This window comes from Rhinatrema bivittatum, chromosome 6, assembly GCF_901001135.1.
Source record: "Rhinatrema bivittatum chromosome 6, aRhiBiv1.1, whole genome shotgun sequence".
Taxonomy (NCBI): domain Eukaryota; kingdom Metazoa; phylum Chordata; class Amphibia; order Gymnophiona; family Rhinatrematidae; genus Rhinatrema; species Rhinatrema bivittatum.
The window spans coordinates 123,511,950-123,537,930 of NC_042620.1; the positions used below are offsets into that span (position 1 = coordinate 123,511,950).

Sequence of the window (25,981 nt, forward strand, 5' to 3'; positions counted from 1 at the left end):
GAATGATAAAAAAAAAAGAATAGTCCTTATATTTGAGGAAAGAGAATTCACCTGAGGGTCACTCAGAATAGGAAAACTTAATGGATGACTTTCAACAGTATCCACAGACTTGGCAAATATTAGGGATGTGAATCATTTTAGGACGATTAAAATTATCGTCCGATAATTTTAATATCGTCTTAAACCGTTATGGAACACAATACAATAGAGATTCTAACGATTTATCGTTATAAATCGTTAGAATCATGAGCCGGCACACTAAAACCCCCTAAAACCCACCCCCGAACCTTTAAATTAAATCCCCCACCCTCCCGAACCCCCCCCCCAAATGACTTAAATAACCTGCGGGTCCAGCGGCGGTCCGGAACGGCAGCGGTCCGGAACGGGCTCCTGCTACTGAATCTTGTTGTCTTCAGCCGGCGCCATTTTCCAAAATGGCGCCGAAAAATGGCGGCGGCCATAGACGAACACGATTGGACGGCAGGAGGTCCTTCCGGACCCCCGCTGGACTTTTGGCAAGTCTTGTGGGGGTCAGGAGGCCCCCCCCAAGCTGGCCAAAAGTTCCTGGAGGTCCAGCGGGGGTCAGGGAGCGATTTCCCGCCGCGAATCGTTTTCGTACGGAAAATGGCGCCGGCAGGAGATCGACTGCAGGAGGTCATTCAGCGAGGCGCCGGAACCCTCGCTGAATGACCTCCTGCAGTCGATCTCCTCCCGGCGCCATTTTCCGTACGAAAACGATTCGCGGCGGGAAATCGCTCCCTGACCCCCGCTGGACCTCCAGGAACTTTTGGCCAGCTTGGGGGGGGCCTCCTGCCCCCCACAAGACTTGCCAAAAGTCCAGCGGGGGTCCGGAAGGACCTCCTGCCGTCCAATCGTGTTCGTCTATGGCCGCCGCCATTTTTCGGCGCCATTTTGGAAAATGGCGCCGGCTGAAGACAACAAGATTCAGTAGCAGGAGCCCGTTCCGGACCGCCACTGGACCCGCAGGTTATTTAAGTCATTTGGGGGTGGGGGATTTAATTTAAAGGGTCGGGGGTGGGTTTTAGGGGGTTTTAATGTGCCGGTTTTGCGATTTTACGTTTTTTCGATTTTTCACGATTTTTCACGATATTTTACCCCCCCAAACGGCAACAATACGATTCCCTCCCCCTCCCAGCCGAAATCGATCGTTAAGACGATCGAGGACACGATTCACATCTCTAGCAAATATATACTATTTTCAATTTTCGATATATTATTTTCAATTTATGATCAAGGTAATTTGTTTTTGCACACAGAATTAGCAAATGTGAATGATATTGGGAATGAATCTGCAAATTCCTGAAATGCTTATACTTCAGATGAGCCTCTCTTTTGTCTTTCTTTGGAGAGGGATGGCAATTGGCACTCTTCTATATATGGCAGTGCCCAAAGTTCTCTGCTCTCTGACTCCACCTGCTGGTAGGGATACACAACTCTGGATTGATCTGGGTATGTTCAGGAATGTGATTTTCCTTTGAGTATAAAGCACATTTTGAACAATCAGTTAAAAAAAAATGCTTTACCTTTATTGATTTTTCAAAATGTAATAAGGGCTATGTTATGTCTGTGCTTGCCAACTCCACCATTGGGCTCTCTGTTAAGGTCTATGGGGGGTGAGGCAGGAGAAATTATGCACTCTTTCTCCCTTGCAGTCACCACTTTGTCCCCTTCTCCACTTTCTTCCCCCATGCCTCTCCCCCTTGCACTCTTCCTTTTTTCCCTTTTTCCTTTCCTTCTCCCCATCTACCTTCTCCCCATCTTGCCTTCCCCTCCATTCCTCTCATGTTCTCTCCCCTCTCTCCACCTACTCTTCTCCGGCTCTTTTCAGTCAATTCTTTCCTTCCTTTCATTTCTCTTCCCTCTCAAACACCTCTTCTACCCCCACTCTCACCCAGCTCCTCTGTCTTTCCTCTCATTCAATCCCTCCCATCTCAGGCCTCATCTTCCTGCCATTGGTAGGGTCTGGTAAACTTCACCACCTTTCTACTGCTGCAGTCACTCATCTCTTCTTTTCCACTGGTGGGGCCTGGGATATGCTACCAGCCTTCCCACTGCCACTGCTACTGTCACCTCTGCAATGCTGATTCTGTTGCTCACTCGCCCCATTGCCTAAGGCCTTTTGCAGCAGCCATGCTGTCCCCCAGCACTGGGTGAGCATCACTGTGCATGCACAGGTGTGCTATGATACTCATGTGTGGCTCTTTACACATTTAAACAAACACAAATGAGTTTAAGTATTTTACTAATATGCTACAGTAATACAGTTATGGAAGAAGTGAATGAATAATACTAAAATCGTTAGGATAAATTTTAATATTACTGCAGCCATTTCATAAAAATGTGTATAAATGTAGAAACTGGCATATGTTGATGTATAGATGAATATGAAAAGTGATAAGATCATAAATCTGTTAGTAAAGTATTTTAAATAATAATTTGATCTAAATAAGTGTATTACTTACTCAGTCTTTCCTTACAGAGCACGGGATCACTAGGTTCACTAGGCTCACTTTCCCCAGCCTTGTTTACAGCTCTGACACGGAATGAGTATTCTTGCTTTTCCATAAGTCCTTTGAGGAAATGTTCAGTAGAGGGGATTCCATCAGCCACTCTAACCCAGTCTTCTGTTCCAGTCTTCAGCAATTCAATGATATATGACTCAATCTTGGCACCTCCATCATGTTCTGGCTTTGTCCACTGCAGGAATGCTGATGTCTTAGCAACATCTTTAACAGATGGCTTGCCAGGAGGCCATGGTGGATCTAAAAATATAATCACATAATAATGTAACAATTCTAAATATCTATCATTCAAATTGTACAATTCATAAAAGTATTTCCCCATACCAATAGGATCCTTCACTAAGATTGGCTCTGTTTCTTTGCTTGGTTTTCCAGGGCCAGCAAGATTTTCTGCCAAAACACGGAACTTATACTTCTTCTTGTTAATAAGTCCTTTTACTCTGTTAATTGAGATAAGAATATTCAATGAAAAACTTGAACTGAAATAATAAAAAGTTCTAGTTATTATATTACTAGGTAAAAGGAAAACAACACAGTATTTATGTAAAAAATTATCTCTATAAGGCTAATTGATGCTTAGAGATGGAGGCTATCAGGACAGCTGCTGCTATACAAATCAGTGACTGACAGAAACAAAATGATAAGAAATCCTAAACTTGCACCAAAATAATTCATGAAAACAATCCTACAGGGTCATTCTTTATTCTGCGGTGTGCCGGTACTGCACGCAATACCAGCCACATCATGGCGGTATTATTCTAATTAGGGGAAGAGGAGGAGCATGGGCAGGGTTTGGGCAGAGTTATCTCCTGGCACCACTGCGGGCAATAATGTTTTTCACATTATCACTGGCAGCACCATGGGAACTAACTACACCTTTTCCTGTGGTGCTATGGGGGTGATAGCGGGCAGCGCAGTGGGCAAATCTGCACCTCTACAATGCAGCCGACTGTATATAGCAAAATGATGCATCTGGGGGCTAGTAAGCAAAACTGAGACAGAATAAATAGTAAACAAACTAGAGCAACCATAAATAATATAGTCTTCACAGAACTCACAACTGTTCACAAAATCTAGACTAGCACATAGATCATAGCCCCAGACAAAACAGTGCAATTCAAAATACACATCCAGAAACACGGCCATTTTATAACTTGCGTGCGTATATGTGTGTATTTTATAAAATAGCCTGATCATGGCAATGTGCGCCTGATTTTAAGTGGGCATGCGCCTATGCGCGTAAATCCCGCTTCTACCATATAAGTCAGGGAATTTTAAAAGGGGCACATATCCACGCCATTACCAGTTTCACCAGTTCGTCTACCAGTTTGCCTAGTTAATAGCTAGATCCTCCAAATCCCCCTGGCTGAACAGCCTATTTTCCCTCCAGTTACCCTAGACCCTTAAAACCCCTCAAGTACGGCTAGTTTTTAATTTTTTTTTAAACTTACACCTCATCCCGCACAGGCGCATAAGTATTTACGCGGCATCTTTTGGCCATGCCCTGAAATGCCCATGTCCCGCTCAGACCACGACTGCATCCCGCATCCCGCCCCTCTTTGAAAACTTTTGAAATGTGCACGCAACAGGAGATACATGTGCATCTGAGTGAGTCTGACCTGGGTGCATATCTCCCGATTTTGGCACGGGCTGGGATTTGAAAATCTACTTTTTTTTGTGGAGATAAGTCCTTGAAAAAATATCAGACTTTTTCACTTTCCAAAACTGGTGAATGATTCGTGAGGATACAGATGGAGGGCAGTGGGGGCAAAGGTAGCAACTTTCAAAAAGAAATGCATAGGATTTTGAACCAAAGTTAATTAGAATGTCACACTTTTTATTTGTTTCTCCTGGTATGCCAATCTGATTGCCAGCAGGCAGTCTGTGAACTGCTCACAAAGTAGAAGCAGCTCAGACATTGGCTTCTGATATTAAGGATGACATCCCTGGAGAAAAATAATAGAGATTTTTTGAAGGGATTAATAAACATGTGAGTTGGCTGATATAGGGCCTCATTTTCTAAGGTATCGCAGGCCTGCGATACCTTAGGTAATGAGGGGCGGGGGCCAAAACGGGAGGCGGTCCTGCGCTAGCCGGCAGCGATCGCACCGCCGCGGTGCGATCGCTGCCGGCTTCGCACCCAATAGCGCCACCATAGAAGGTGTCGCTATTGGGCGCGAACTAGGACGCGAAAAGGGCTTTACCTTTTCGTCGTCCGCAGCGTCTTCACGGAGTCGGCCCCCCTGACGCCCCGACTCCTCCTCTTCTGGGGCCGACTCCGCCCCCATCCTGGTATCGCACGTGACAAGGGACTTTTCACGTGCGAGCCACTTGGAAAATGAGGCCCATAGTGTATCGGAATGTTCAGAAGGCATTTTACAAGTCCTTCATGAGAGGCCCATCAGGAGGCCTGTGCTTACAGTGTCAAGTAAGGGTTGATGCACGGCCTTTGAACCTGAGAGAGGGACAGCCTCATTAGGGGGAGAGATTCCATATAATGCCTTGGTGCTGCTGCACCCATTTCAGGTAATTGACCTAGGGACTTGCGGTGACTGAAAAAGAACTTGTCCACACAAAAGTGCTGCTCTCTCGAGTCCTGTTCCTAGTATTGATCCTGTATGACTGTATGACTGGCAGGAGGAACAATACCCATTGGGGGAGAGAGGGAACATTAGGGGTTCTGGTTCCTCGAGGGGACTTCCTCCCTGAGGGCAACATACTGGACTGCTGCCCCTCCCCCCATGTCCCGGACCCCCCACACCGTATGGGTCAGGAGCATAGGCTTCCAGCCCAGGCCAGGATTTGCGCTCCCAACTAATTCTGTTTGAGGGTGCTCTTGGTGGATATAATAGAGGTCTAAGCTCAGTCTACCACCCTGCACAAGTGCACCTTGGCAACAGTTACAGTTCCTCTGATTATCATCAGTGGGCTTATCTTAAGCACCACTGGGAGCACAAGAATGCAAGGTACAAACTCATTCAGAATAGGGGTGGCAGCAGTGCTGCAGCTTCGGACTTTCTCATGCATGTTATTCAACACCTTGGCAGATGGCGTTCTGTGGCTCATGTGTTGTACATAAGGTACGAGGATGGGACCCTGGGAAGTGCTCGCGTTTAATACTACCTATACTTATCTTAATCTTTTCCAGGCATTTCTCGAAAGAATAAGATAGTTTGGTTCTTGGATCACTCCTTTGTATCTAGGGCAGAGAAAGCAATGCAGGCTCACAAGTTTCCCAGATGGCAGCAAGGTGAATTGGAACATCTTAGTGCCCGTTGACTTGGCAAACCTGGCATGCACTGGGTGAAGCTCATCCTCTCTTCTTTGTGTATTGCTAGCAGAGGAGCAAGATCCCAGCGAGTACCTAGACATTTTTGTTATACATCTTGGGGCCAATGATATCGGCAGATATCCCACCTGTTACCTCATGCTTAAGACTATGATCTGTGACTTGGCTCTAATTTCATCTTGGCTGCTCCACGTTATCTTGATTTGATCAGAAATCATCCCTCATTTTAAGTTTGCATATAAAAGACTTTGGAGAAAAGGAGTAGACAGAATCGTTTTTGTGTTTTATTTTTTATTATTTAATCAATTATATCTTTTTATTGTGAATTATATGTTTTTATTGGTCCTGGTATTAACTCTGTAAACTTAGGCTAGCACAGAACTATCAAAAGGGGGTGGTGGGGAGGGAGGTGGTACTACAGTATACACAAGTTATGGCTCAGTATCTGAGGTTACTTGCTGTTATTCTATGGCTATTGTTAATAAAGCTTTAGCCATATTTGTTACAAATTGAATTAAGTTCCCTGTCATTTACATTGTTATGGGTACATTGAAGACCTTTGGGATAACGGTGGGGGATGACTGAGAGTCGGGTGGTTCATTCCCAGGTACTCCAGTTATTATAATGCAAGAAATTCAAGCATTTGATTTTCATTGAAATTTTTGCAATTATTTTGTCCCTTTCACAGAACAAATTAACTATAAGAAGTCATAATATAAGGCTCAAAGAAAGGAGGAGTAACATAAGGAAATATTTCTTCACAGAAAGGGTAGGGGATAGATGAAACAGCCTCTCAATGCAGGCCAAAACACTGAAAGGTGAATTTTAAAAGCCGAGCGTACACTATAATCGGGAGATGCGCACATAAGTTGGGCTAGCGTGCACCCATCAAATTTTAAAAGCCGCCCAGATGCACGCATATCTCCCACTGTGTGAACATGTCACTTAGGGCCTCATTTTCTAAAGTATCGCAGGCCTGCGATACTTTAGGGAATGAGGGGCGGGGGGCTGAAACGGGGGGTGGGCCTGCGCTAGCCGGCAGTGATCGCACCGTTGCGGTGCGATCGCTGCCGGTTTCGCACCGAATAGCGCCACCACAGAAGGTGTAGCTATTGGGCGTGAACTTGGACGCGAAAAGGGCCTTACCTTTTCGGCATCCGCGGCGTCTTCACGGAGTCGGCCCCGGTGACGCCCCAACTCCTCCTCTTCCGGGGCCGACTCCGCCCCCATTTTGGTATCGCACACGATAAGAGACATTTCGCATGCGAAACGTCCCTTATCACGTGCGATCCGTTTAGAAAATAAGGCCCTTAATTTTGAAAAGGGGCATGGTCTGGGTGGGGCATGGACATTTCAGGGTGTGGCCAAGAAATGTGCACGTAAATATTTACTGTGCCTGGTGTGCGCCCAAGTCCACTGCCGAGAAACCTTATTTCTGCTATGGAGGAGGTGTAACTTGAAAAATAAAAGAAATTAGCCATTCTTGCCAGGTTTAAAGGGTCTGGGGTAACAGGGGGAAATGCAGGCTATCAAATCAGGGAGGTTTGGAGGTCCTAGTTCTTAACTAGGTGAACTGGTGGATGAACTGGTGAAACTAGCAATGGCGTGGACACATGCCCATCATAAAGTATCCTGACTTACACAGTAAAACGGGATTTGCGTGCCTAAAATTGGGTGCACATGTGCATGCGGCCAGGCTATTTTATAACATATGCGCCTGTGTGCCGGTTTGAAAGTTAGTGTCTAAGATAATTCAAGAAAGCTTGGAGTAAGCACAAAAGATCCTTAGTTGTGAGAATATGCGGGTAAAACTTGAGACTATGTAAGCTCTGTAGTATTACATAAGGAATCGGAAAACTAGATGTGCCTTGTAGTCCTTCTGCTGTTATACTCTGTGTTACCTGAAACTTGTGTCTTTTATTGGAATCTTGTTGCATCTTATCCATTTGTCATTTTCAGGCTCAAATCTCTCAACCCAGTAACCAGTAATAGGACTTCCACCATCTTCATCTGGTTCACACCATGTTAATGTCAAAGAATCTTTAGTGATGTCACTAGGCTGAAGGCGGGTTGGAGGGCCTGGTGGATCTATATTTGTAGTAAATACATAAATGTATATAATTTCAGTACAAATATAACATAAATAACAAAACCGCACTGCACAATATACTGTAAAGATATTTTTATTCACTGTTGAATAATCAAAATATTATGGTAGCCATAAGAATCATAACAGGCACACAAAAAAGGGAACACATCACCCCCGTACTAAAAGACCTACATTGGTTACCCATTTCCTTCCGCTCACAATACAAAACCCTCACCATCCTTCACAATTCTCTACACAAACATAATCATACCTGGCTCGACGAAATGCCTCGTTACCGTTCATCCGACCGACCCACAAGAACAACCCTACACACCCCATCCCTAAAGGCAGCACATTCTACTCACACCAGAGAGAGAGCCTTCTCAGTCGCTGCCCCCACCCTCTGGAACTCCCTCCCCACCCTCCTACGCCAAGAGACATCCCTGCAAACTTTCAAGAAAGGAGTCAAAACATGGCTTTTCCGACAGGCCTATCCCGACACAAACCAAATCTAATCTCTCCCCAGCCCCCTCTGTCCGAATTTCCCCCACCCCTTCCTATGTTTCCCCCGCTTCCCCCCGCACCACCCATGGATACCCTAGAAGAAACAACATTCCCCTACGGCTTAATTTATTTTTTGATCATGATCGGTTAATGTGTCCTTATTGTAAGGAATAGTATTTTGTTCCAAGGTTACATCGTTATGGTTTTACTTTTGTTTTATTCTTTGTACATTGTTTTTGTTTTATTGTTTTATTGTATCACCCACCTGAGTTCTTTGTAAACCGGCATGATGTGCTGCACGAATGTCGGTAAATAAAAGTTAATAAATAAAATAAAAATAAATAAATAAGGAAATATTTTGATGTTTTTATTTCTAATCTTACAAAACCTGACTACACATACTTTGTACCTCAGCAGTTTTCAAAGCGAAAGTATATTTTGAGAACTGTTCGCAAAGCCTGTGGGTACAAAGTACACAGACAGCTTGAAAGTTGCCCCTTGTATGATTAAGGAGAGATATCTCAAAATCATGGCATTAGGGAATTTCAGATCAACTGACTTAACTTGTTCTCTCTTGTTTTCCATATTCAACCTGACTAGACAACAGGGAGTGTTTTAATAGGTAGCTTTTATCTGGCAGATATCTGGCAGATAATTTTTAAGTTATTTTTATGGTATTGTCTGATGCTGGTATATGATGTTTTGCTCTATTATTTTGTCCATATCATGTTCTATGTTACTGTTATATATTCTTTCTGCCCTACTGTATATTTACTATGTATCTTATGATGCAATCCACTGAGATTTGTGGATGAACAGAATACAAATTATTTAAATAAATAAAAAGAAATAAACTTACCAAATGAATATTTTGCAATAATTGGACTATGCTGAGCTGGTTCTCCAACACCATACATGTTTTCAGCACTGACTCTGAAGATATATTCTTTAAGTGGTGTTAAATTATTAGCCTTGAATGTTGTTTCTTTAATTGTTGATGACAGTTTATGCCAGACTTCACTATCAGTAGCTCTTTTTTCTAGAATGTAGTTTGTGACCTTAGAACCACCATCGTCTCTAGGGGGATTCCATGTTAGGACACAAGATTCATTTGTAATTTCTGAAATGTCAAATGCAGCTGGTGGCCCAGGCTTATCTGTAGGAAAAAATAGGGATTTTAATTTGGTATGGCAGAACACATGACTGAATTCTAGTGTCTTTGAAAAAATGAATTTAAAATACCTAGAACATTAACTTCAACAACAGAAGTAGCACGGCCACAAGTGTTCACTGCTTCAATGATGTAAGTGCCACTGTCGCTTCTCTTGCTGTCTGCGATAGTAACTGTAGATTGGCCAGGTTTGGTGTCAATTGTGATCCTGTTATCGGGTCTCAAGAGGAATTCAGCCTTATTCCAAGAAACCTTGGGTTCAGGTTTTCCTTTTACTGTAGCAGGCAATTCAATCTTAGTTCCAGCCTTTACAGTGATGCCAGCAAGCAATTTAACATCCAGAAAAATTTCTGGGGCCTCTGTTTTAAAGACAAAATATTGTTTTTATTTTCTTAGTTTACTAATAAACCTTAATCTTACTTTAAAAGCAAATCTTTAACATTGCTGTGCTACATGGAATATGTATGGTAATTCCAATTTATTTCACTTCTTCAACAACTGAGTTAAAACAGCCATGATTTTCTATAATTTTTCAAAGCAATAATCCCTACTAATTCAACATTTGATTTCTAAACGGGAAACAATATCCAATCCAGTTTCACAGACTAGGTGGGCCCGCGGCGCATGCAAAGGGCCCATAGCTTATCTGGGGCCATGGGCCGAAGAAGGTCGGGATCCCCCAGCCAACGGCGCTGGTCGATGGCCTCGGGGCGCTCCTGCGCTCCGAGGGCCAATGTCATCAGGGTGCGCCGGCGCGTCCCGATGACATCGACAGCATCACCATGCCGGGGGGTGGGGGGGGGGGGGCGTTCCCAGGGGCCGGCGTCATTGGGGACAGTCGCGGCTGGCCCTGATGACGTCGGTCCGGGTACTTAAGGCGCGAGCCGTGCCGCGGCCGGCCTCGCCCCCAGGGACAAGCTGCAGCCAATTAACGCCAAGATTAATGTGTAACGTGCAATTATTTCAGGAATGAAAAGGGACAGGATGCCGAAGGGAGCCCGAGAGGCGTCACAGCTTCCAGAGTCAACTGGTAAAGAGAATGTCGTGCTTTAAAGATAATCAGAATTTTTTTGTGTGCTTCTCAATAGAAAGGCATTACATAAAAACTAATTGCTAATTTCTTTTTATTTTTGAAGAGAATTAAAATAGCTAACACTTTGTTTTGCTAAACAGTCCTATTAATATTATTAAACAGACTAGAAATTCACAAATATTTGCAAAACATGTACCTTTTGGATCAGTAGCAAGGATATCATCTGTTGGCTTGCTTGGTTTGCTAGCTCCTATTCTGTTCAGAGCCTTTACACGATAGGCGTACCATTGACCTTCAGTGAGACCAGACACTTGGAATCTGTAAATTGGAAAATATATTTTTAATGTACAGAACGGAAAAAATGTAGACATTTTAACAAATCAGAAATTCTTTTATTTTCAGTATTTGCTGTACTTACTTTGTTTCAGCAACAACATCCCCACAGGCTTCCCACTTCTCAGTGCCACGCTGGCATTTTTCTACAATATATCCCTTGATACGTGAGCCACCATCATATTTGGGAGGTTCCCAGGTTAAGAAGATTCCTTTAGCTGTTACATCTCTCCACCGAACATTTTCAGGTGGATCAGGCACAGCTGTAAAAATTAAGCATGCATACTTTTGAAAAATACATGAAAGAAAGCAAAATAATTTTTCACAACTATCTATTTAGTCTTGTTATTACAGTGTGAGAAATTCTTCTAGTCACCAATTACTTTATCAGCAAAAAGCTTAGAAACTAAGGGGGTAATATTCAGTCATTGGCTGGATTACATCGTTAGCCAGATAAATTTATCCTGCTAATTTTGGAGGATATTCAGTGGTGTAGCTGTACCATTGAATATAGCTGGATCTCTTAAAGAAGTTTATTGGGCTAATATTAGGACAACCATAGTTAGCCGGGTATGTTATCAGAGTTAGCTGGATAACTTATTGGGCTAACCTAGCACTTTCAAGAAACACCCCTTGAATGCCCCATGTTTTCTGGCTAAACTGTAGCCAGATAATGAGATATCTGACTAAACTTTGGCCGGATAAGTGCCAGAAATATTTAAAAGTCGACATTAAGCTGTATATCTCGCAAGTTATTCAGCTAAATGCTATTGAATATGGACCATATAGCTGTTAGAGTTGAGGTATTGTTGCTATCCTCTCCTTTGCAGTAGTTAACAATCAGGTATCCTTTAGGTAGACAGTAGTTCTCTCTATATAGTATATTGCTAACAAAAAAACCATCACTTGCCAGAATTACAGAAATACCATGAAAAGAACTTACTGGCTGGGGCTGACATATTAACAGGCTCATCAATATACGCAGGTTCTCCTGGACCACATTTGTTGCAAGCTGAAACCCTGAATAAATATTCTTTTCCTTGGATGAGGTCAGAAACAGTGAACTCTTGGTCAAGAGCACTGTCTATAACCTGTGAATTAAAGAGTAATATAAATTTATTGCAAACTTTGTTTTCTACATTGGAAGAAAAAGCCTGTGAAGAACTAAAAGCTTATGTACTACAGCATCTTATTTTTCAGTCCTTTAAACGATATCATAACCTACATATACTCCAATTTTATCCAGGATCAATAAGACTTTAAACTTTTTTTTTTCAAAATAATTAGCAAGCTATATACAATAATGTGAGGAGAAATAACTGCAACAGAAATGTCTTTTATTATTCACATTTATTACACACTTAAATTCATTAACAAATCCCTGAACGGGGAACAATAATGATTAAAAACAGGTATTAACAAACAAACCTTTGCCCATGTTTTGCGGTTCACTTCACGTTTTTCAATTAAATATCCAGTTAGTGGACTTCCTCCATCATTTTCTGGGGCTTCCCAGGACAAATGTACTGTACTTCTGGTCATGTCTCCAACTTTCAACTCTCTTGGTGCACTTGGGCGAGCTGCAGGTGTTATATAAAATTATCTAAATCAGTGCTTGGAATTAAAAATGGATTTTGAAATGAAGAAAACTAATTTGCTCATAATTGGTTCAAGTCATATAATAATTTATAGCACCATGATTACACAGGCATCAGATCTTCTTAAAATCAGTTAACTCCACCAAAGAACTCTACATTTTGAAAGATTTCTAACACTAGAAAAGTATTTATTAAAGAAAATTGATTCATTTGTGCTTCAAAGTGCATCTGATGTGGGCAACAACATGTGCTTGATATACCTCATTGTTATATTAGTTTGCATTAGTACACACATATTACAAAAAATATATGGAAACTTACCAATTACATTGACATCAATTTCTCCTGAAATGAAACCAGCTGAATTTTCTAGTTCTATTGTATATATGCCTTTATCTGGACGTTCGCTTGGAGAAATAACCAACTTGGCAAATGCTGAAGTCGTCTCTATTTTCACACGGTCTTTGCTTTCTAGAGGTTTGCCATTCACAGACCACTTTGCAGTTGGCACAGGGTGACCAGTGATTGGAACATAAATTTTGAGAGGCTCTGGTACAATAACTTCTAGTCCATCTTTGAATGCATCTAAATCCATTGTGGGCGCAGCTGCAAAAGAAAATTAAAATAGCTGTAGCCAAAATCCCTTATTCTAATAGTAAAAGTTGTAAGAATTGAGGGGTAATCTTATAACAGCCCTCCTAAATTAGGTAGGAAAAGTGTACATAAATTAACCAATTTTCAAAGCAGACTTAACGCACATAAGTCTGCTTTGAAATGTATCCCACCAGATTTACCCACCCACCATTTATAATGTGCATGGAAACTTTTGGGGACATTTTACGCACATACTTTGGGACAATAGAAACGTACGTGCAAAAATGCAAACTTCTTCTCAAACCCCACTCCCAACCGCTCCAGCAACAACATGCAAACAGGACATATATGCACACATTTACCTGCGTATTAGGCAGGCAATTCTGAAAAAGGTCTTTGAAAATTTCCTTCTTACATTAGAACCATTATGTTACATGGCTCAACAGGCAAATGAAAACACAAGTAACACACTCTTTACCTGGAGGGTCATCTGCACATAATGGCCCAAGGACGTCAGCAGGATCGGAAATGCCTGCTGCATTTTCTGCACAGACTCTGTAATAATAACTAGCTCCTGGTTTCAAGCCTGTCACCTATAGAAAAAACAAAGCATGCAGAATCATGTCTAAAATAAAAATATGGTTCACAGTGCAAATACATATGGATGATTTCTTTTAAGAATGAATTATCCAACCTTGTAGGTAAGATTAGGGACAAGACGTGGGTTGCAACGGATCCATTTGTCTGTTCCCTCTTCACAACGTTCAATAATATAACCTAATATAGGACTTCCTCCATCTTTAAGTGGTGGTTCCCATGTAAGTTGAACAGTTGACTTAGTCTGGTCAGAATAATTAAGGTTAATGGGAGGGCTTGGTTTTTCTGAAGAGAAAACAGATTATATTTTAGTAGATAAAAAACACAATTTATTCTCAGAAGAGTTAGTTACCAGATGTGCAAATTCTTATCATGCATAGAATGTACATATTTTTCTGAACTCTAGTTCTACTAAAAGGAAATAATTCAAAGGTCTGTCCTTTTAGCAGTCTTGAACAATTATAGGAATATTCTATTATGTCTCACAATAATATATAGCTAAACTCTTGTTATATTTGGCTATTTTTTTAGACATACAATTTTTAGTACATGCATATCAATTTTCTTAAACATTTTTTAGTTCAAACGTTCATATCACTAAGAGTTGTTAACTGATTTTGACTATGACAAAACGATTGCAATTCATGAATTTTGATAAGTACTAACCAATTGGATCCATAATTTTCACAGAACGAGTAGCAGCACTTGGTTTACCAACTCCAACCTGGTTTTCTGCTCTAACTCGGAAAATGTATTCCTTGTTCTCTACAACATCAGTCACGGTAGCAGTTAGTTCATCTGGTTTGGTTATCAGGGCTGTGTCCCACTTGATGGATGTTCGATCGCGCAATTCAATAATGTAAGCGGTGATTTCAGAGCCACCATCATACTCTGGTGGCGCCCAAGTAAGGGTGGCACCAAACCTATTCACATCTGTGACATCTACATTCAGAGGAGGACCCGGGACATCTGAATTTTAAGAAAGAACACAAATCATACATTTTTTTTTTATTGAGGGGAAAAAGGCAAAGAAAGAAAAATGCAATAGCATAACAATAATGAAAATGTTCTCAAAGATGGTTTACCAAATCTGCTTTTTGCTTCAACAGGTCTGTCAGTTTCTACTGGTTCTCCAGTGCCCACTCTGTTTCTGGCGCTGACACGGAATAGATATTCTGCTCCTTTCTGAAGTCCAGTGACAGTATATTCGCAGCTCTCTGCACGATCAGTAGCCAATATCCAAGTCTTGCGTTTAATGTCGCGTCTTTCAACCACATAGCCCAGGATTTTACTGCCACCATCGGTTTCTGGTTCTTGCCAGGCAAGGCTCACTTCACCATCATATGTTTCAGTTACTTCTAAGTTTCTAACTGGACCTGGAACATCTGAAATACATATGAAAAGTATTTCTTAGAGCACATAACTCTTGTTTCTGCCTTGTGGCCTCATTCACTAAACTAAGTTAAGCCTTAACCATGCGAAAAACAGCATGAGGGGGCAAAGGCCAGGTGGCGTCAGTTTGGAAAATGGTCATCACAGACCCCCAAGAGAGGGCCCAAGGGGGTGGGCTAAGGTGGATGCTGGGTGCCCTAGACCACCAGAGATCTGTTTTTGTGTAAATTGGGGTCTGAGGGTGGGGTGGGGCGGGGCATCACTATGCATATAAAAATTGTTTAATTCAGGCAACCTCCAAGGGCGACCGGCGGGTGGTGGAGGGAAAGGGGTTCTATGCAGAGCTCCAGGGTTTTTATGCTTTTGTTGGGGGAGGCTGGCTTCGTGTGTTGCTCAGGAGTCCTTTCACTGCCATGGTATTTTACCCATACTTCCAAATTCACTAAACGGCAGGATGATTCTCCAAGCAGGCTTGGTGAACCCTGCTGCATTTTTTCCTTAGGGAAAAATACCACGGCTTAGTAAATGCTGCTGCTGGTCTGCAAAGTTTGGGAAACCATTAGCTTACCAATCACATCCAGATTAATGAACGCTTCTGCCTTGCCATGTTTGTTTTTGAGAATAATCTTGTATCTTCCTTTATCAGATTTTATTGCGTCAAATATCCTGAAGCTACTTTCAGTTGGTGTTGTGCAGACACGCAATTCAGGTAGGATCTCATCTCCTTTAAGCCACTCAGCTTCTGCTCTTGGATATGCGTCATATGGTACAGACATTGTCAAAGGCTTTCCGACATCTACCACAAGGTTCTGATCTCCAGTCTTGATTTTTGGGGCCGCTAGTAAAAACACATTTTCATATGAGTAATTGCATTTCTTTCAAACTGCTTTATTGAAATCTTGCATATTAAATACATAGGGAGCCCAATTGTATAACATAGTGCTTAATGTTGAAGTCTATGTATACAAAGCACATGGGGACTTTAGTCATAATTTTTACATGCCTAAGTCTGCCTCGAAAATCAGCAGTTACACACTAACAGGTGAATCTTCAAAAGAGTTATACACGTAAACGTAATATACTATTGCAGCAATTTTCAAAAGCCATTTATGCGCATAAAGTGCACTTACACAAGTAAATCCTATGAATAACTCACTGCCAGTTTTACACGTGTAAATCCTTTTGAAAATCAGGCCCTATCCTTTGCACAGCATATCCATGTATACTTATGCCTACATGGGAGCAGGTGTAAATGTTCACGCACACATTTATATACACTCTTTCTGCTTTAGAAAGTACACATGTAATTGGGTTCACTGCCCTAAATTCACACCCGGTAACACCTTTCAAGTACATGTAAAATTACGTGTGAAATTGCTCCCATGTATACTTTTCCATGTACAACCCCTGGAGTAATTTTCAAAAGGTCTCTATCTGCATGTAAAATGCTTTTTTATGCATATATGCTTTAGAAAATTCACTTAGAAAACCAGAAAATGTAACATTTCTATGCATTGTGCCAGTCTTTCTAAAGTTCTAGCAATATTTGGCAACCCTTTGTGACCACCATTGGATTCAATAATGCCAATCATAGGGCAACACAGCAATCCCGGGTAAAACCACATGATGCCACAGGTTGCTAGGACTCTCTGTTGTTAAGTGAGTGATAAGTAATTTTCTTTAATGAGACATAATTAGAAAGCCAAATCTCATAAAATATAGTATGGAGGTTTATAAACATAGAGCTACAATGGAATTCAAAATATGAACATAAGAATCACATTTTTATAGGATTTGCTACTATTTTAATTTGAAATGTGGCTACAGTAAAACAATATGAATTTAGAGAATTCTTGAATTATGAGTAACAATCCATTTGCTCTCTGTGACACTTTATAAAACCTAGAGGAAATTTATCCTTGTCCCTTATTTTATTAAATTATAACTGCATAGTAATGTAATGGGCCTCCAAACAGAGCCTTTTGCATCACTACAGATTCCCCTGGAAAGGATTCTGTGTGGGGGCGTTCACTTAACTTATAGCTAGTTTGATAGTTATGTGTTGTGGCAAATTACTGATGGGACAATTCTATGGAACAGCCACTAGATGGTATCATATATGGTAATATTACACTATGCATTTGCAATTGAATATCTATAGGAAGAAGTGTTAGCTGAAATCCAATTTGTGTGTCTCCTGAAAAGGTTAAAAGAGAGATCCTCTTAGAGGAGTGGTATGAAACTTATATAATCCTGAGTTTGGTGGGAGGAATTGGAAAGACTGCAGGGATCCACATAAGTGTGGGATGCTTGGGGTGCCTCTCCCTAAGGAGATGGCTCGTTAGAGGCTCCCCCCCTCCCCTTCAAGGAAAAAGGCCTAAGGCTTTCTCTTCATGGAGAAATAACCAGAAGATATGAGCAAGGTTGTGGGAAAGAGAAGGAGCTTTTGGTCCTATGGAGGACCAGGAAATGGAGAGATCCAAAGAGTTCTTTGTGGAGAATCCGGTGAACCCATGGCGAGTCATCAAAGAGAGTTCAGAGTAGCCTCAAGGTTGTAAGAGAAACTGATAGTCTTGAAAAAGAAAGGCATTCTGCAACCCCATGGCTGTTAAAGTGGAAGAGGGGTTCAGGTAGAGGAATTCAAGGACTAATAATGGGAAGGGAAAGGTAGCCCATTGCTTTTGTGATTGTAAACGTTTGCACTGTTAAAGTGTTGAGCAATGAGTTGTTCTGTCTTGAACTTAGTGCTGTTGCAGCCTGGCTGTAGGAGTCTATGACTTCCAGATTTAATCAATGCATCTTAAGCTCACTTATAACTCTGATTGCTGGCATCCCCAGAAAAAAAAAAGTTGTTTGAATATATCCTGCAGTGAGTCTTTATGATGTCTACAGGTGTTTCTCAGGAACACCACTGGAGGAACAGTCACAGGAGATCACCGAAGGGTAAACTACGGTAAGTGATTGGGTCCCCTATCCAGCTCAGAAAAACATCACTCTTGCCTCTGGGCCAGGTTCACTATGCCACATGCATGACCCATTATTTAGTGAATCCTACACAGGGACTGGTGCCGTGCTTTCAAATAGGCACCAGACTCTATCACATTTTATGTTCCCTTAAAGGGAGGGTTACAGTAATACAAGTAGTTATCATAACCATCCTCACCATCACAAGTATTGTTCATTATATTCTGACCCCTTACAATTTGCCATACATTCCATGCACCATAAATGAGACGTTAGCTACCCACAGAATGGTTGAGTTTATTTAACTCTGTTTCTGCAAGAAATGTGGGGATCCTTATTTTGAATAAAAAGCAATGTAATTCACAGTTAAATTTATATACCAGTAAGATATATTCTTAGGATGAAGAGTAGTCTGTAGGTACTTTCACTCATAGATGTTACACTAATTTTCAAAGTGAAAATGTGCATGCATTTTTGTTTTAAAATTATCCTGTGAAAATTACACCTACTAATATATGTGTAGGTAGGCTCACTGGTGTAATTTAAAATTTAAATGAATAAGCATGCACATAAATCCAATCCCCACTCAAGTTCGGACCCCCGGAATATCTTCTGATATGTGGGGAAAAATATGTGCGTACAAGGGGTATATATTGATTTTTCCCCACATATACAGTGGGCAATTTTACAAAACAATATTTATGTGATAAAGCACTGCTTTACCTTGCATAATTAAAATACCCTCCCTATGAATGAATGAATTTTAAAAAAAGAACCCCTTAACCATTAGTACTTTGTACATTTCTATTTAGGCCTTTGACTAATATTTTGAATGCTGCAAATTTTGTATAGAAATGTAGTTGCAACTATAAACACACTAGGCGGAAAATGAGTCTAAATGAATTGTAAAATGTACTTTTATTTACTGCATATATAAGCCTCATAAAAGGTATGAAAAAAAAGTAAATATGACCAGTGATTTGCTGTTTTTGCAGCTTTTCTACTTTTTAACTCTTTTGTAAAATTCTTGGACATTATTCCTAGAATATAGCATGAAACTTTCTGCTTGGTAAATGGGAACTTTTAAAATGTTGTTACCTTATGTTATCCTTTGGCAGTGAGAGAGCATAGTGTTAGTGCACAGTCCAGTGGCAGCAAGAGTTGTGGAGCTGATAGGAAGTAAATGGCTCAACCTTGCCCAGCTGGAACTGGGGCCCCTGCATTCGTGTTGTATCCCCCTTCCCCCACCCTGATACAGTTCCTAAATATAATGTGGAGACGTTGAGCTATGAAGAAGTGCATAGTCAGTAATTCTCATTATACTCAGCTGGGGGTTCATCCCGGATTATCATTAAATTTGGGCATGGATCAAGCTGGTGGGAAGTAGAGGGAGGGGGGAAGGGAGAGAGGAAATCAGGTATCACACTTGATGTTTATTTTATAGATGGGTTTTTAACTTTTTGTTATGTTTTATAATTATGTGCTTGCTGTGTACTAGATAGGAAAACTGGTTCTTACCTGCTAATTTTCGTTCCTGTAATACCACAGATCAGTCCAGACCAGTGGGTTATGCATCCCTACCAGCAGATGGCGGCAGAGAGCAAACTTTGAGTCTGTGCCTATAACTGAGAGTGCCACCTGCAGCCCCTCAGTATTAATCTGTACCCAAGCTTAGATCAAGGAAAATTAACTTACAGGGCGAACAAAATCCCAGCCTGGATACCCCGAAACGGAACTAGACAACTAAGGTCCTCAAAAAAATGTTCAACAAGTATACAAAGCATTGCTTTAACAAACTTGGGCCTGGATTCTCTAAGGTCACAGATAACATTTCTGTTGTTATCTGAAAATCTCCTTTGTTGCCTATAATTAAATAATACTGGTGGTTTCCCGTCTTGAACAGAGCCCTTTAATTCTGTGAGCCACGCATTCTTCTTCCTGCATTGACTTAAATGTGTGTGCTGTTTACTCTGCATTTCTGCTGTGCAGTTTTATAAAAAGCCATTATTTGCTCTGCAGAAATGTCTTGGAAAAAACCTGCCCTTATATACACTTTAATTGTATTCATAAGAACTGAAGTATAGTGATTCTCTATTCATGTTAGTTCTGTCTCCGGATTTATTTAGAAAAGGCTAATTTTGACTAATATTTTTCAGGGGTTGGGTCGTGCTCTCACTTATTCCGCCCCTTCATTACTTGGGCTGCCTGAACGTGAAGAGGAAGGCGTGCATGAGCGGTGATGGTAGAAGGACGAGAAAGGGTTGTGAGGAGATGGAAATGGGCAGAAAGAACAGAAAAGGGATAATGAGATGGGACGACGGGCAATGGAGGCAGCAGGATAGAAAAGAGGTAAACTAAGATAAGGGAAGACAGGGAAAGACACAGGAGAGGACTGATGGCAGGACTGGAGGCTGTGTGGAGAGGCGGAAAGGTGAAAAGCAGGTGGGGAGTGGGAAGGGAGGACCAGAAGAGCAGTGAAAAGGGGTGGCAGGAGGTGAGGGCTCAGAAAATAGAAGGCCAGTAGGCGCAAGTTTCCTGCACTGGTCTTAGAATGTAGTCCAACCCTGAGGATTACCTGTACGATGCCACTGCTTAGGGGGAATAAGATATATGTAACATTGAGAACCAAAGACACCATTTGCTAAAGCACAGCATGGCAACTCTAACCACGAGTTATTTATTTTATATATCAGGCATGCAAGCTTTTTTTTTTTTTTTTTAAACAAACAGCTATTGCTAAACTTACCTGCTAGTTCAAGTTTTGCTCTGGCTTCTTTATCCTTGGCGATAAATCTGTATTCACCTTGATCGCGAGGTCTGATCTCACACACTTGTAGCCTATGCACTTTTCCTTCACTCATCATCTGATGTTTATCACCCTGAATTATTATCATGTTATTTCTTAGCCATTTGACTTCCACTCGATCTTTATTTAATTCGGCCTCAAAGATCACATCAGAGCCTGGAGCTTCAAAAGCATCTAGTGGTGGTCTGATAATCTCAATAGGGATTTCTGCATATAGAAAAAGAAATGCCCAGTCAGTATTCATTGAATACTTCATTGTAGAAATATAGAAATATGGTCAATATTCAAATTTACTACATTTACCCTCAACAAAAAGTCTTGCTCTGGATCTCCTGTCGTCCACGCCACAAGAATATTCACATTCATCTTCTGGTCTGCATTCTTTTATTATTAATCTGTGCAAATTTCCATCTTTTTCAAACTGATACCTTTATGGGAAAAACATTTAAATTAGACACATAAAAAGATAAGATATTTTACATGGAATAAATATTCGTAATGTTTAAAAGTGAAAGTCCACATACTTTTTGCCCTCTCGGATTTCCCTTCCATTTCTGTACCATTTTACATTGGCTCTCTCTTTGGAAAGCTGGCAGGTGAAAATAGCATCCTCAAATTCCATGACAGTCTGGTCCTGGAGGTGCTCAGTGAAGTCTGTAGGAGCTTCTGTAATAATGAGCTCAGCAACAGATTTGTCCTGTCCAGCAATGACAGTGTATTCACCTTCATCTATAAAGCCACAGTCTTTAATGATAAGAGTGTGTTTGTATTTATCCACTTTATACAAAACACGTCTGTCTAGTGGAACTTCCTGACCATTCTTCATCCATTTTAAGGTAACATTGGGGCGATTCACTTTACAGGTGAAAGCTACAGATTTCTTTTCCATTGTTTCAATGTCTTCTAGAGGCTCAATAATCTTAAGATCTTCCTCTGTTAAGATAGAAAGAATACTGGTGAGTTCTTGCACGTCATTAGGAAAACAATACGATGGTAACTTTCAAACTGATAAATGGGTGCTCTCTGGTGGTGCGCATGCCCAGATACATGACCATTTTATAACTTGCAATCTTATATGCGTGCCTGTTATAAATAGCCTCATTGCGTGCATATGTGTGCCCAGTTTTAAGTGAGTATGCACCTATGCACATAAATCCCCCGGATTCTAATATTCTCTGTTACCACATTCCTCACATAACTGTTATGTATTATGTTCTTGAGTTCTTATGTATAATACTGTATTACATATTATGTATGTATAATGTTCTTGAGTTCTCATGTATAATGTTGTTCAAATGTAAACCGGAGTGAAGGCCAACACTAATACTTCAGTATATAAAAACAAACAAACAAACAAACAAACAAAAAAACAAACAAATAAATAAATAAATAGATCCCACTTCTAACGCATAAGTTGGGGAATTTTTAAAGGGGAGCATATCCACACCATTACTAGTTTCACCAGTTCGTCCACCAGTTCACCCAGTTAACAGCTCAGTCCTCCAATTCCACCTGGTTTGACAGTCTGCACGCCCCCACCCCAGTTACCCCAGAAATGGCTCTTTCTTTTTAGTTTTTAACCTACACCTCGTCCCTACCAGAAGTAAACTTATGCTGCAGGGATCCTGAGTTCGTGCTCAGGCACATAAATATTTACGTGGACATCTCTTGGCAACGCCCTGAAACGCCTATGTCCTGCTCACACCATGACCACGCCCCACCCCCTGTTTGAAAACTTTTTGAGATGCGCGCAGTGGGAGATCTGTATGCATCTAGGCAGCTTTTAAAATTCAGTGAGTGCGCACGAGCCCAACTTTTGCGCATATCTCCCGATTCTGGCAGGCACTGGGCTTTTAAAATTCACCTCTTAATGTCTGCAACCAATACAAAAGCAAGTCACTTACCTAGGACTGTTAATGTAGCAGAACACTTCACATGTTCACCCCTATGGTTTGTCAGTGATATAGTGTAATTGGCTTGGTCATCCATTTGAGCATCTCTAATTCTGAGAGTGTAAACCAAATCTTTGTGGACCATGACATATTTTGGACTGTCAAAGATTGCTTCTTCATTTTTGAACCATTTAGCTTTTGCACCTTCTGTATTGACTTCACAGTTGAAGACAAGTTCTTGTCCCTCTTTAACTTGTTGGTCTTTAATGGGAGTTATAATCCGGAGTTTTTCTGTTGAAAAGGTCAAACATATATTTAACCTCTACATTCACAGAAGGCAAAATTAAGAATTTAATATACAAATCTGCATAATAGATAATTACCAATCACAGTTAAGTGGGCCGGTGCCTTGGAAGTTGCAACTACAGCAGAATAATTTCCCTCATCATCTTTTGGTACAGAATCCTTAATAACCAAGACTCTCTTCTTGCCATCAGAAATTATATCATATTTATCACCAGGTTCAAGTATGGTATCACCCTTTAGCCATTTGACTTCATACGTGTCTTTAGATACTGAACAGACAAACTCTGCTTTATCACCTTCTAGAACTTCAAGGTTCTGAGGTCTAGAAATAAATTCCGCAGCAAGTTCTGGAAAAAAAAAAAGTAAGAAAACAAATTTTCTACTGTATTTCATTTCAGCATTCTAAGAACAGTTATGAATTTTTTGTCTTTTTCCCCCTCTGTTTTTTAATTCCTCAGGAGTCTCTGCTGGTTCCTTCCTTCCCCAGATAGGGATCCCCATTGGCCTGAGATCTGGAGGAGCACCTCCTTCAAGACACACTCTCAGCTCTGCTTGTTGACAATAGTGACAGCAGTCTCCCCTTCCGTCCCAGGCCTGAGTGCACCACTTCCATGGCATGCCCAGGCCTGACTGACCTTAATGCACTGCAGTGTGCAACACTATGGCCTGATCCATAGACACAGCCCTGTAAAAGATTTTACTGCTTACTTTGGAGATTTATACACAAAAATAATTTCCTTACCATTCACACCCAGTTTGGCACTTGTGCGAGAGCTTGGAAGTCTACAGTTGTATTCACCAATATCATCAGGGTGAATGTTCTGAATAACCAGAATCCTCTTTCGCCCATCTGAAATCTGTTCATATCTTCCGGCATCTGGCAATTCCTTATCTCCTTTATACCAAGTTACATCTGCATTGGGTTTAGATACTTCACAAATGAACTTCACAGTATCCGTTTCAGTTGCTTCAATATTGCTAAGATTCTTGGTAAAAACAGCTTCCTCCTCTGCAAAGCCAAGAACAGAAGTACATGACTAAAACAGTCACCATTTTGTATTAATATAGCATAGATGGAAGAGATGATTTTTTTCTTACCGATTACTGTAAGCAAGCCAGAGGTTCTAGCTATGCCTGACTCACATACGTATTCTGCTTCATCATCAAATACACTTTTGTTGACTACTAGGATACGCTGGACACCTCTGGAAATTATATCATATTTTTTACCCTTTCTGATTTCAACACCATCCTTAAACCACTTGACCTGAATTTTAAACACAACAACATTGTAACGTTAGACATTTCCTAAAAAAAGTAAATTGCTACCTCAACACACAAATCTTGTTGAAGAATTCAAAATAATTACAGATATAGAATGGAAAGTTTACTAACCTTGGCATTTTCACGAGAAATTTCGCATTCAAACCGAGCAGTCTCTTTTTCTTTAACTTCAAGATCAGTAAGCGGCTTGGTAAACTCAACACGTAGAGCTGAAACAAAAGAATATACGTATATCATAGCTGAAAGGACATTGTCTAGTGCTGACCAAACCTTTTCAACATCTGAATACTATGAGATCAGTATTTAGCTAGCCTGTAAGCAGAAAAGTTATCGGGTAGAGTTATCTGGATACTCAGCAGAGCCAACTCATAAAAGTGTTTCGCTAGCTATACTCACTTAAAGTTATCCAAATAAAATTATCCAGATAACTTTAGGACAGTTATTTTTCTGACCAGACTCACCCAGCGAACCTTATTCAGCTAGCACTATTAGTGTTATCAAATATGATGAAATGGCACTACCTCTTCTTATCCAGGTAAACTGTCCATGTAACAAGTTATCCAGAAAAGATTTTAGCCTGGGAGCAGGAGGAAATATTCAAACCTTGGCTTTTGTCCAACTAATTCCAAAAGTTAGCAGGACAAACAATTTGAATATGAACCTCTATATTTTATTTAAAGTGAACGGGAAACAATTCTGTACCACTTAATTTATTTTCTTTCTTTGCTCATACTCTGAAAGTATTTATTTTGTCAAACTACTACTCTTCTTTCAAATTACAGGGGTGTTGTATGCCATTAGTTACTTTTAATTCTCATGTTTTAGAAGACATTCCATTCTGCTCTCAAATGGAGAAAACAGGAACAGTAAAACAGTGAAAGAGATAGATAATAGAGGTAAAACTGGTCTATGTTTTAAATTAGAGCTAGCACAAGCTTTAATGTGCATTGCCTGTGCTAGGGTATATGAGACTTTGTATACATCTGCAAAGCTGCACGCTAATCTGCATTAGCATTAATGGAGATATACTGTGGCTTAACAAAAAATTTAGATGAGTTGATTAGATACAAAAACTTATTAATCAGTTAATTTAAAATTACTACAGGTTAGTCCATTTTGCATTAATTAATGAGTCTGCATTAAAGCCATCATTAATGGAAAAACTTAACTACACCTTCCCAAAGTGCAGTTACTTTTTAGCATTAATGGCAAAAATAACCCCTTAGTTAAAATAAAACTCTACTTTTAATGGTCAATCAGGACGATGCAATATCAGCGCGTAAAAATGTGCAACCAAACTGGGTGCATGTTTTTTGAATGTGTGCACATCCTCTTGTCCTGGACAATAGGCAAATGATCTGCCTTGAGAAAAGGGATGCTTAATGAGTAATTTGTGTGTTCCTAGCTCTCTGATTTGTGTGCCCAGGAGAAGTGGCTGTGCCTCTAGAGCAGCCTGGCCAAAGCTCCCTCCCCATCACCGGCAGGGCTGTTCCTGATTTGTCCTTTTCACTGACACTCATCAGGACAGCCTTCTGAAAGGGGATTGGTCTTTCACTGACATGTGACAGTGAATGGACCAATCAGCA

At 40.8% G+C, this 25,981-nt stretch overlaps 1 protein-coding gene across 1 annotated transcript in view; it reads right to left on the bottom strand.

Moving 5' to 3' along the window:
* Positions 1-25,981, bottom strand: part of TTN (titin) — a 509,207-nt gene that overhangs the window by 126,949 nt on the left and 356,277 nt on the right. Inside the window, 23 exon segments of the mRNA XM_029605898.1 lie at positions 2,484-2,783; positions 2,868-2,983; positions 7,734-7,920; positions 9,285-9,581; positions 9,668-9,955; positions 10,826-10,947; positions 11,048-11,225; positions 11,906-12,053; positions 12,391-12,542; positions 12,882-13,166; positions 13,633-13,747; positions 13,849-14,036; positions 14,418-14,720; positions 14,837-15,136; positions 15,712-15,981; positions 20,854-21,120; positions 21,217-21,341; positions 21,438-21,846; positions 22,818-23,096; positions 23,189-23,458; positions 23,854-24,120; positions 24,210-24,378; positions 24,507-24,604. Of these exon segments, the coding sequence (XP_029461758.1) occupies positions 2,484-2,783; positions 2,868-2,983; positions 7,734-7,920; positions 9,285-9,581; positions 9,668-9,955; positions 10,826-10,947; positions 11,048-11,225; positions 11,906-12,053; positions 12,391-12,542; positions 12,882-13,166; positions 13,633-13,747; positions 13,849-14,036; positions 14,418-14,720; positions 14,837-15,136; positions 15,712-15,981; positions 20,854-21,120; positions 21,217-21,341; positions 21,438-21,846; positions 22,818-23,096; positions 23,189-23,458; positions 23,854-24,120; positions 24,210-24,378; positions 24,507-24,604 (5,133 nt within the window).